The sequence below is a fragment of the Anser brachyrhynchus genome, assembly GCF_964034855.1.
Source record: "Anser brachyrhynchus genome assembly, chromosome: 2".
NCBI classification, from domain to species: Eukaryota; Metazoa; Chordata; class Aves; order Anseriformes; family Anatidae; genus Anser; species Anser brachyrhynchus.
The window spans coordinates 58766010-58778279 of NC_137695.1; the positions used below are offsets into that span (position 1 = coordinate 58766010).

A 12270-nucleotide genomic window follows, 5' to 3' on the forward strand; every position below is an offset into this window, starting at 1 on the left:
TGCAAAATCTCTTACTGCAAAGCTCTGTGTTGCTCATAGAGCCGCTGCTGTTAGTTGGCTACACATTATTTTGTTCAATATAATGTTTGTCACCTATTCAAAACCTGAAGCATTTCACACATGAAATGCCGATGTTTCCAATACACTAAGCTGGATATTTCACTGTCCAGCTGAATGGTCCCCCTTAAGTACTCGGTTATATATCAGATGGAAGAGGGAGGTGGGGAGCAGGATATACAGCCCAGTTACAGGATGTCCTCTGCTACTAAACATGCAACATCTGACTACTGAAAAAGCAGGCATTGAAGTATACCTGGAAGAGAAACTTGGTTTCCAACTTACCAAGTAATCACATTAGTTCAGACCTAAGGACTTAATGTTTATTCAGCAACCTCACAATTCAGCTAAGAGTAGCTGAGCCCCTCCACAAATTGAAAATACAACTTTTGTGAATATGATGTGTGATCTTTGATTATTCAAGAATCTACTTCATCTGTGTGGAAATATATCCTGAATTTCACTTGGAAATGTATTTGTACTCTGTGGAACACTTGCTGGCGATGAAGTCAGAACTGCTGTGCTGGGCAGGGGTTTCATTTTCCTGAGCTTTCCCTTCTGCCTATCAGAATGTCAACATGTCAGCTCCTTGTGTTCATTGCTCCCAGATGGTTCAGTGATGTTTGGAAAAGGATTATAAAGCTGGGTTTGATTTTTATTTGTTTACTTATTATTTTATTTGCTATTACTTGCATCTTAATATCACTTGCTGAAATACAGAACAATTTCAATTAATTTTCTTTTGACTTTGAGAAACCCGTTTCCATTGGCCTACATGCAGATTATGCATTTGCAAAATCTATTCAGTCTTCAGAAATACCCATCAACGTTCAGTTCAGTACAAAATGCTATAGCTAAATAAATAGCAATGAGTCCTTCATAGAGGAGGAGAAATATGACTGCAAAGAAGCTTGCAAAACTGAAGGAGAAGAAAGAGGGGCTCAGCATATCATTTAAAATGCTGAGCTCTGGAGCTGACCCACTGAATGGGGGCTCAGGATACATACCACGTAGCATTCTCCTTTTAATCTTTATGAAATGATTCTATAACGATGAGGTATTCTAAACAATGAATAATCTCCTACTAAAGAAAGTTTTTTCTACTCCTTGTAAAACGTAGCTCTTATGCTGAGTCTGAGAGGTTTTAGAAACTGTCAGAGAAAACAATAACAAGGGAAAAAAATGAGTATTATCTGGCCATATACCTAGCCCAGCTAGAAGTTAATACACAAATTAAAGACAGGAGGCTGTTCATAAAGGAAAACTAACAAGCAATGGGAAGTAATCAGTGACTTTCCTAAAGGATCAGTCTTGGGACTAATCTTGCTATTTTCATTAATACCCCGACACCAAAAGGAAGAATGTGTTGCTGAATTGTATTGATAGTACAAATTTTGGAGTTTTATCCACATGTAGGAAGATATTTCTCTTTTCAATATGCTGTCTTTAGATAATTAAAATCTTTGAATCCCCTTGTACTCTTTTTGTACATGTAGGCAGAGTTGTGTAAGAAAGCACCATTTCTGTGAGCATAATGCACATTTGGGGCCTGTTCTCAATTAATTCTGTTCAGTGATCGATATCTGAGATGCAGCTCCCGTCTCGCAATCCAAATTCTTTTCAGATCAATTATATACCTCTGAAAATAGGGAAATACTGACAGATACTAGCTTAGGAACAAGAATTCCCTCACATAAATCCTGAGTGCAAGAGATAGAGATTAGCTGCACTGGCCATGTATATTTAAATAATCCTAATGATTAGAAATGCCTTGCAGAGAGTTTTATGCCACTCTGTTTAACGTCTCTTCTGCGTTTTTTTGTGTATTTTCACAGTCATGGTACTGTTGGGTCCCTTGGCTGCCGAAGGGTCATATAGAGACAGTGTTCAGAATGGCTAAAATTTGCCAGCCCAGATCCTTGAAGTCACCCCAGTAGAAGCCCTACTGTTTTCTCCTTGGTTTTCTTACCTTGAGATGAATCTTGAGAATTGGTAATCAGTCTGGAAACAGAAGTCAGTTCACATACAGTTCCTGCTTATTAACTTTAGCTCTTTAGAGCGTCTGTCATGCCATGTGATAAAAAGCAAAAGTCGTTAACCTGGAGCTCTTTTAATTAAAAAAAAAAATAACGTTGGGTTGCTGTGCATAAAGTGTTACGGGATTTGAAATTCAGGCGGCTTCTCTCTCTCCCTCCCTCCCTCCCACCTCATAGAAGATACCTCAAATGGTTGAATTTCCAGGAATGCTGCATTCCCTATTCTTCAGCTTTGCGGGACATGGGGTTCGTGTTTAGGGCAGCTTGTGTTTTCAGCATTATTTCAGGAAAGTGCTTGACTTGTGTTGTCATTTGTGCTGAGTGCCAAAGATAATGTTAGCTTTAATATGTGTTTAAATGAAGTTACAGCATTTTAGAAACATTACAGTTCTTAGTCTTGGTTCAAAGTGCATTCAAGTCCACAAAAAAGACTCTCACTGACATGGCTGGGTAGTGGCTCATGTTGTCCATGATCGATGGCATGTGTTTCCCTTCTGTCAGAGGCTGACGCTGTTCCAGCACTCTGATTTCCCTTACGCGTGCTGCCTTCATACATAAATGGACACAGATAGAGGAACAATTTCTGTTTGCACTTTACTTTCCAAGGAAAGAGAGGTGCTCTAATCAGCCCTATCAATAGGTTAGGCTCCAAAGGGCCCAATCAGCGTGGTAGACAAAAGATTTTCACGGTACTGATTATAGAGTCAGCCTGACCGTCAATTAAAATTCCCCTCTCTGAACTTTTGTTTTTAGACAAGGAAGGCCGCATAAGGGAAATTTCAAAGAAGATCCAAAAATAGCAGGTGGCTGTCACTGCTGTGCTGTGCTCAGTTTTAATCATCAGATTGGAGAAATAACATGTCTGGGTTGCACAGAAATGTACAAATGTAGGTTGACTGTTTAAATGCCAGAAATGGGTATGGAGAGGCATGGATTGTAAATTCGAGACTACAGCTGCTAACAAGCCCTTCTACTTCAGATTTTTAGTCAACACCTTTACCCTTCCGCTTGGTTGTTCAAAAGTGGTAAAAGTTGTTAGTGATCTTCTGATAAACGTATTGTAATTATGTGTGTTTCGTTGCAATTCCTGACCTGTGGGTGAGCATCTAAGATGCTTGCTTTTATTTACCAGGCTTAATAAATCCAAAGAATTTGCTGCAATACAGGTAATCACTGTGAATTTATCCAGCAAATGTAAGGTTACCTTTGTTGTTTGGCTTTTTTTTTTTCCCTTTAAGAAGTTGTTGTTGTTGTTTGGGTTTAGTTGCTCTGATTTATGGTGATTATTATCTTTGGTTTTCTGCACTTCAGTTTACTCTAGGTGGCAAAGAAGGCATGTTGGCTTTCTTTGGTATTGTTCAAATACCAAGTAAACAGATTCATATTTTGTTAGTTTCAAGCAATCGCCATGATTTCCTGATCAATAGACTTTTCTTTTGAAAGGGAGCAACATAATTAATGCAGAAGAACACTTTCATTGCTTCTATCTTCACATCAAATATATGGTATAAAAAAGCTATCCTCCATCAGAAGCCACATGCTGCCTCATTAAAAACACAAACAGGAAACATTTTATTTACTTTGAAAAAGACCGTATCAAAATAGAAAGAGGGGAAGGGAGGAGAGGCTGCAGCTGTTGCAGTCAAAGTTTCAAGTACATTGCCCTTTTTTTAACACTCTCAAATTTGACAAGTTCATGTAGCTATTGGTTTGCAGAGGTATGCATATGTTTACATATATTTACTGGGTTTGTCTCATGCCACCAGGCAATACTTGCTTAATAAATCAAGCAGTGTTATGTATGGTTAGAAAGAAGTGATGGTCAAAAATGGATATTCTTTGTTTGTTCTGGGGGGGGGGGTTCACTGGAGTGTAGATCTCCATTATTTGGCTTACAGTGCATACGCTTCATCATGATTAATAAATTCCTGTAGTTAATCTGAATGGCAGCACCACCTAATGTGCAATTGGAAGAGTCAAATCATCAGCCACCCCAGAACTGAGGGCCAGGCAATCTGTACAGTATTAGTTTTGTGCTGATGCCAAGCGGCCAGCCAAATTTGAGTCCAAAAAATGAAAGAAAATGCATTTCACTTAATTATGTATTTTTGGCTATTTAAATATCCAATATCATTTTCTCCAATTACACTTCCTTTTTATGGACTCTACTACAAAAATCAAAAGCCAATTCATATAACTAAGCTGATCAGAACAGAAGCTTTTCAATACTAGTCGTTCAACAGTATTTTAAACTACCAAAAGAAATCAGTGAACATGACTGCTTTGCTTTCTGTATTTGCATCCTACTCCCCAAATGCAAAAGGATTCAACTGACTAATTTCCTCCTAGTTTGTAGTTCATAGAGGTAAACCAGTTCCATGGTTTTGGTGCCATCTTGCTACATAAGTCTCCAGTAACTTATGGCTTATAGGAAATCTATGCAGCTTTTATAACTATCAGCAGCTTAAGCTAGAGGGTCTTGTTCTCTCTCTTTTTCCAATCCTGCCCCTTTTAAATGTTATCAGGAACATTCCAGTCTGCTCCCTCTCCGCCCCATGCTAGCATTCAGTTTCCTTTCTGGGACAGTTGTTTTGGATCAGTTGTGAAACACTTGACCAGCAGTAAAGAAGGCCACTGTCTGGGTAACTTGTCACCTCCAGAATGCTTCCCAAGCTAGTTTTTGTTGTTGTTGTTTTCTTTCTGATACTGATTGGGTGTTCTGGTCTCTCCACACCATCCCCCTAATATAGAAAGAATGGTAGAACATAATAACTGTCATCTATTAAACTTGGCTGACTATGCATCCACACATCTATGTTCTTGGCTAGGCCTGGTCCACGACTTGCAGTCAGACCCTGGGGCCCCTTTCTCTTCTTCAGCACCTGGTCTAGAGCAGCACTTGTCTTGGATCCATTTCACTCCAGGGTGTAAATATTTGTCTGCATATTTGTGTGCAAAAATGTTTGGGGGTTGAAAACATTCAGGTGATTGCAGCTAATATATGAAGGTTGTAGATGTTAGGGGTTTTTCTTCAAGCGGGCAAAAATGGAAGAGGGATCCAGGAGGTGAAGTGGCTGAAATTCCCTAGGGCCAGAAATTTACATTACAAAGAGGAGAACTAGAAACCCTCTGCCCCTTTGCAGACCCCATCAGGTTCTCTGAGCTGGAAATATTGCATACCCATATAGTGCATGTAAGGGAAATATACGTTAGGGAAGTCTGAACCACATGATGCATGGGAGAAGGCTGAGGGAGACCAACTCATTCAACTTCCAGAAGAGAAGTGAAAGGGAGATGACGTTACTGGGTTCCCCTTCCTTTTGGGAGGGCAGAGGAGACAGAACCAGACTCTTCTTCAGACCACTTCGGCGTGGTCAAGCAGTGGAACAGGTTGCCCAGAGAAGTTAAGGAATCCTTGGAGGTGCTCAACATGGACTGGAAATGGCCTTGAATAACCTGAGCTAGTCTGAGCTACAGCGAGTGAAATGTTGGACTAGATGACTTGCCAAAGTGCCCTCCAACTGAAATTATTCTGTGAATCTGTAGCTGTTACTTAGCAGGCCTGTGAGGTGCTGGGATTGACGGGTGTGTTACTGTTCTGTTGGGTGAGGCGGCAGGTAAGGCTTAGCAAAAGGAGAGTCTTTAGAAATGCCATTTAATTTATACAGCTTCCTTAAACTTCACTGTTTGTCTTTGCGGTGGTTTTGAGAGGCTCTATAAGCTGTCTAATCTCTTTTCTTTTAGCTTCAGGATATATGATTTTCCTCTGTCTGCCATTAACACTATACATGAGTGCATCTGTGTTGAGATTGATACCTCAGAATTGAGCCTTACTTCAACAACAGTCATTAAAAGACTGAACTGGATATCACTGGTGCACTTGCTGAGCACAGCCAGACACAGGCTTCAAAAGCTAGACTCAGAGGTCTTGCCATAGGAGGGCCTTGGAAATAGAGTGCAAATGAGGATATCTTAAATATTCTGTCCTAATTATATTTTCATGCTTATAAAGATTAGAAAAAAAAAAAAAAAGAACAAACATAACTTTCTTTTACTAAGAGATTAATGAGGACATGGGGGAATGGACATCTACACACTGCGGTCGTCAAATCCACAGCATGCTGTGATGCATACTATTTCTAAAAACGGGAGAAGTACTGAGATGTTCAGATTGACATTTCAGTGCCTGTCTGGTTTCAGTGCCTGTCTGAAATATAGGGTTCGATAATCCTATTATGTGTGTCTGGCACACTCTTCCTTCTTTAGCAATGTGCCTCCTATAACTGCTATAATGAGACAGAACAGCCAAAGTCCAATTCTGTGTGTGCCTCATCCTATCACTCAGCAAAGTTATATCGTCATCAGATGCAATCTATTGTTTTCTTTCCTGCTGTGTGCTATTGATTTTTCTAACCTTTCTTAATGTTACATTTGCTTGGCTTTTTAACTTTCTTACCAAAGGTTAATGTTATTAAGTTGAGCAGATTCTATAAAACTACAACCATTATTGCCTATCTTGCAATTACGATAGCGTCCTTTCATTAAACCCTGGCTGCATCAGAAAGCTCTGTCTTGAAGATGTTCGTCATTTGTGAATATGGTGAAGGTTGACAAGAACTGCACCTGAACTGTTGTCCAGTTTTGTGGTATAAAATATTAGATTTTTTATGTCAGGAGTAACAGATTTACCAAAAACTCTCACCATCAGTGAACATGAACTGAACATTCGTTCATTCCAGCAAGGTCAGAGAGAGGATACGGGCAGAGTGCTGCTGCCTGTCCTCACTTGGGTCTGACTATGCCAGTCTCTCTGCCATTGTGGCAAAGGGAGCAGGTCTAAAATCTCTTGTCAGCTCTCAGACTGGTTGTCTGTTTGATGTGGAAAGAAAATGAAGAATCACAGTTTAATTTGAAGGAATTGATGGCTTTACTGGTGGCACTCTTGTCAACATTTTTTCAGTGTGATCTACAGTAGTACTTTTATAAAGTGTCAAATGTGCAGACGGTGAGTGAACGGTTTTAGGATACCACTGTTGAACTGTTTCATTTTTAGCTACTGCTGTCACAGCACCACCATCTTGGTATCAATACAAGGTACATCTTGGTACAGCAACCTGCATTTATAACAAATAGTGCATTTGACATCCCATTTACAAGTTTAGAAAATCACATTTCTGTGATTCTGTCTTCAAGGCTTTCTATAGGAAATATGTGGAAAACACCCTGGCAGGGCTGAACATGGGATGTCCATGTGTGGTACTTCACAGCTTTCTTCTGGAGCTGTGGCAAATGACCTACAGTGCCTTCCAGCCACTATATTAAAGTTATCTTGCTTTGAAAATGACACGTAGTTGCTCCAAAGAACTTTTTTTACCAAAGAACATCCTGAGAAGCTAGACAAGAACTAACTTCAAGCAAAATGTTTTTAAACAGAAGAGAAGCTTTTAATCCGGAGAAGCTGTGGATGCCCCATCCCTGGAGGTGTTCAAGACCAGGCTGGACGAGGCCTAGGCTGGAAAAGGCCCAAGCTGGACAAGGCCCAAGGCAACCTGGGTGGCATCCCTGCCCATGGCAGGGGGATGGGAACCAGGTGATCTTTAAGGTCCCTTCCAACCTACGCCATTCTATGATTGTATGAATTTAAGCTGTTGTACATCATCACTTTAAAAACACAGGATGTTGAGTAAGTTCGGTCTTTCCTGGGTGGAAAGCAGAATCGCAGTGTATCTGCAGCTACCAAAAAGTGACTGTCTAAGGAGGATATCAGGCTTGTTAGTGAGTGCCGGAAAGAGTATTTCAGAAGTTCTGGCGGCAGGTTGGGGTTAAATCTATTATTTATAAATCAGTACCTATAAACCACTTCTGCCAGCACCGGGGAGCCAAGGAGTGGTCCTGGCAAAACATAAGACTTCCTTCTCTACTGCTAATTTAGGAGCTGGTAACTCGTGTTCCCCTCTTCTCCCATGCCCTGCAGTAGCTGTCCCCGCAGTTGATTTTGTCTGCATCTGTCACGTTCTTGCACTGTTCAAAAGCTGGTTGTGCAAGACAGGGGAGGTTCTGTCTGTTTATAACTGCTCACAGCTCGGTCTCTCTTGCCACTGTCACTGCCAATAACGAGCCCGCTTGAGAGCAACCTGTTCTTAGTGGATGACACGTCTTTTCATTTAGAGTGGGCTTTGATTAACAAATTCACTTCAGAAGTTTTCAGGTCCAACTGCAAGCTTGCTGGATGGGCCAGAACATCCCTATACCTTTCTTGGGCTCCCTCAGTGTCTCTGGCTGGCCCTGCACAACTCCCATATTGATTGCAGACCGCAGTTGGCTTGAGGCCCTTTTCCCCCTGCCAATTTTATGTTTTGGCCATTCCTGGTGAAGATTGGGAACATGGCAACTCTTCAAATTGTTTGACACTTAGCACTGAATTCAGGTTCCAATTGCATTTTCCCTTGCCTCTTCGTGGTGGTAGCAACGTTGCCTCTGCAAAGGGACGTCTTCGGTGACATCTGATGATGCATCTATAGCATGCTTCACTTCAACAGGCCTGTTATTACTACCTGAGAAGGCATTTAGAGTAACATGGGGTATCAGAAAGTTTCTACTTTATTTTTGACCATTTTTCCTTTTAGAAGATTTTGAGGAGGGAGGAAAAGTAAGGGGTATAATAAAAAGCATGCCATTATCTCCTCCTCATTTCTTTATCTTCATCCAGATCCCCTACTGCATGACAGTTTTGTTGGGTTTTATATGTGTTCTGGCTGTGTGGGGAAGCATTTCAGTGATAGCATATGTCCTTCTACTGGAGACTCATTATTTTATTGTGTGCAATCCACCAAACTCTCCGTGTACTGATCTGGGAAATTTTGTCTTCTATATCTTTATTTTTAGCACTGAGGTAAAAGCAACTTGAAAGTTCTATTTTTTTTCCTAATGTTTATGAAGTACATTATTTTGTTACACAGGCACACATGCAAAGATTCTGTATTCTGAATGTTTTTCTCTTATCAGTTGTTAAGGTGTATAGAGAAACATAAAAACTGTCAGATAAAGAAAAAGCTAGGAGGCTTTTAAGCGGACCTTGAAGTGGTAGGAGAGGGAACTTCTAAATCCAGCATGTATGGTTCTTATTTTAATTTATGATGCTGTATGGGTATTTGGTATCTTTGAAGCCCCTTTGAGTGGTGACTTTATGTGGTAGATACACTTCATTTTTCCTTACTCAGCTCTTCATCAGAGGCTCAGGAGTTGCTTTAGCACTCAAGAAGTCTGAACTGCTGCTCTTCTCCACTTCAGCATGCTCTCATCTATGTTAGCCCACTGCAAGGAGATTGTTGTTATATTACTGCAAATTAACAACTTCAGTGGTTCGGGAAAACTTGAAAATTTTGTATACGTGTTTATACACATTTCAATAGATGTAGCAGAAATGTAGTAACTGTAGTACCAGAGCGGGAGGTCATTTTTCTGGAACTTGATCCTGGAAGTTCTTTATCACCCAGAGCTCACTACACCAGAATTTGTCCAGCTGGCCAAATATCGTAGAACATGCTTATCCAAACTCACGAATATATTCAATATGTTTGGAATATCTGTTCCTGTGCCTATCAAAGAGCTGTTTTATAATAATTTTTTCGGCTGGGACCTAGCTGGGTCTTTGGGCTCTTTAAAGATATAGCCTTTTACTTGATTCTTCTGTCTCCATGTAGAGACTTTGGGATTTGTTAACTGTAATTAATTTCACCAAAGTCAGAATTAGTTCCCAAAACTGAAAGTTGTGTTTATTTTATTTTTCTCTGTCTGTTTTGCTGCTTCTTCACTAGGGATGTGAGTTAATTGAGACCATGGATCAAGATTTCACAGACTTCACCAAGTGCCTTCAGATTCTCCAGAAAAAGATAGAGGAGAAGGACCTGCAGGTAAAGGCGCAACATCTACGTCCCTGCTTGTTCGTAATTACTCTTCCTCTCAACATACTTAGGTTTATGTTTTAAGTTTGCACTGAAATGAAGTATTATCTTCTGTAGCCTTGCCATTCTGAGCTTTTGCCATGTTTACTGCACACCTTGTAAACATCGATGCTTCTGCTAAAAGAAATTACTCAGTGTGTCAACAAACAAGTGCTGGCTTTCTTAAAAGGCAGCTTGTATTGATTTTTGTTAATGAACAACCCAAAATGCAGAAGAGCTGTTGTGGCTGGTGTTCAAAGCAGGAGTCCCACTTTGGCATGTAAATATGTTTTCAAGTCTTGGCATACTGAGCCTTGATGTTCATATCTCCTTCTCTCTTCCCAAAGGTGAGATGGAAGGGGGAATCTTATCCTGCCAACATTACATATGGTGAGCAATATGTCCTTTTCCAAAGGTTCCCCTGAAATCAAATGGAACCTTTGCAGAGCAAGAAGTGTGCTAAACTTAAAAAGAACCATATGGAGTTGTCAGCTGCTCCTTTCATTGGAAAGGCAAAGGAGGCACTGTGCCCCCTCCCCTTCCATAGTTTGTTTCGTAGGCCCTCGTTTCATCTCTCTGAGATGCGAAGTTAAAATTTGTCAGGAATTTCAACGTGATGAGTTGATGGCAGATGTGCTCTTGGGATTGCTGTTCTTTTCTCCCCATGGAGCATTCCTTCTTAAGGGCTGAGCTCTCCTCTCTGCTCTCTAACTCTGCGTGAAAAGAGCTGAGAGGTAAGAGCTGTTACATCCTCTTACCAGTAGTGAGGGCAAGAGGCTTATAAGAAAATAAAAGCAACAGCACACAAGATGGGAAAGGAGGAGGTTTGCACAAGCCCTTCCATTTTTATTGTAGCAGGATAGGAAAGTTCACTGACTTCCTGAAATCACTTGTTCTCCAATAAGGCAGCAAGAGATGGAAATGCCAATACCACTCCCTCTTTCTTCTCTCCTCATTCCAGGCTGATACATAATTACCCAGGTTTTGCTGGCTGTTTTGAAATGTCTTAGTCTTCGGAAGGAGGTGTATGTCCATGTGACACTTCAGAGTGCTGTTGCACAGTGCCCAGTACATGCTGTTGTTCATTAGTTGTTTTTTTCCCCTCATCAGTGTAAACAGAGACAGGAGAGTTCCTCATGCACCTCTTATCTGTCTGTATGTGAGCCAGGAAGCTCTTTGGTACTTCATTTTTTTTTAATTAATTAATTTTATGCATTTATCATCAGAAAAGCACACCAGGGTGTCTTGCCACCTAGAACATGAATGATAATGAGTGTGATCGGAACTGATAAGCCACTTACATCTAGGACTTGTTTTGACTTTGACAAGTAAGGTGCTTCCCTCTTAATATAACTACCCCTAGAATAAGGAAGAACCTGAATGTTTCCTGGATTCAGTTCATTATCAAATCTCAGCTACAGAGGCATTTTTTAAGCTATCACAAGAGGTTTTATAATGAATAATCAATGTGCGCTTAAAATAAGAGCGGTGGGAACATGACAGCTTACAGATGTGTTTCAACAGTAAGTAGTCTATTTGTAAACTTGGAATTCTTTGATCGCTCTACTAGGTAAAGCCCTGTTAAGTTAGTTAAAGGATATTGCACTATAATCCTTTGTGATGTTTTGTAAAGTGCAAGCCAGAGTGTAATTGCAGTAATTGTGTAGAGTTCACGCCAACGCACTAAACCTAAGACTTCAGTTTAGTTACACTGTCATGCTGTTATACTTAAGACATAGTTGAGACCTGCTTTAAATGCAGTTTTTCAGAGGTGCAAGAAGTAAAGCAGACATATTATCTATAAACTAAGTACTACATTCCTTAAATGCTAGCTGCTTCTTTTTTTTTGCGGTGTCTGTTCCATGAAGTATAAGAAGATGCTATCAGCTAATTCATACTCGCTAATTAAAGCATACATTTTTATTTTTGGTTTTCTGCATTTTTTGACATAAGGGGCTTCAGGAAGTCATTGATACAACTTAAGCAACTAATATGCGAAGCTTAAGCAAAAAGAACACAAAACTGTATCACAACTGTATAAAGTAGAAAGGTTCAAATTTTCCCTATGATCAGAAGTGTTAAGTATACTTCATTAGTAGGAGGGTTGGTGATACTTTTGGATGCCCTGATGATGCAGTGCTTAGTTTGATGCCTGGTTCCCCAATAACAGAGTTTCTGAGCATTTGCAACATTTATTGGCCTCAGTTAATGGATGCAACCACTTGGCTTCTGTG

The 12270-nt window shown here is 40.3% G+C and overlaps 1 protein-coding gene across 37 annotated transcripts in view; it reads left to right on the forward strand.

Moving 5' to 3' along the window:
* The window catches only part of TPK1 (thiamin pyrophosphokinase 1), a 329004-nt gene that overhangs the window by 187515 nt on the left and 129219 nt on the right, over positions 1-12270 (forward strand). For 33 of the 37 annotated variants that reach the window (XR_013946707.1, XM_080580495.1, XM_080580515.1 and 30 more), the window contains one exon: positions 9911-10006. The exons of 3 other annotated variants lie outside the window; for them this stretch is intronic. Coding sequence is in view for 33 of the 34 variants with exons in the window: in XM_080580495.1 (XP_080436621.1) it covers positions 9911-10006 (96 nt within the window). In the remaining variant the exon portion in view is untranslated. Of the gene's footprint in view, positions 1-5323; positions 5711-9910; positions 10007-12270 lie in introns of those variants that run through there. One more of the 37 variants, XM_080580513.1, reaches the window with a different exon arrangement.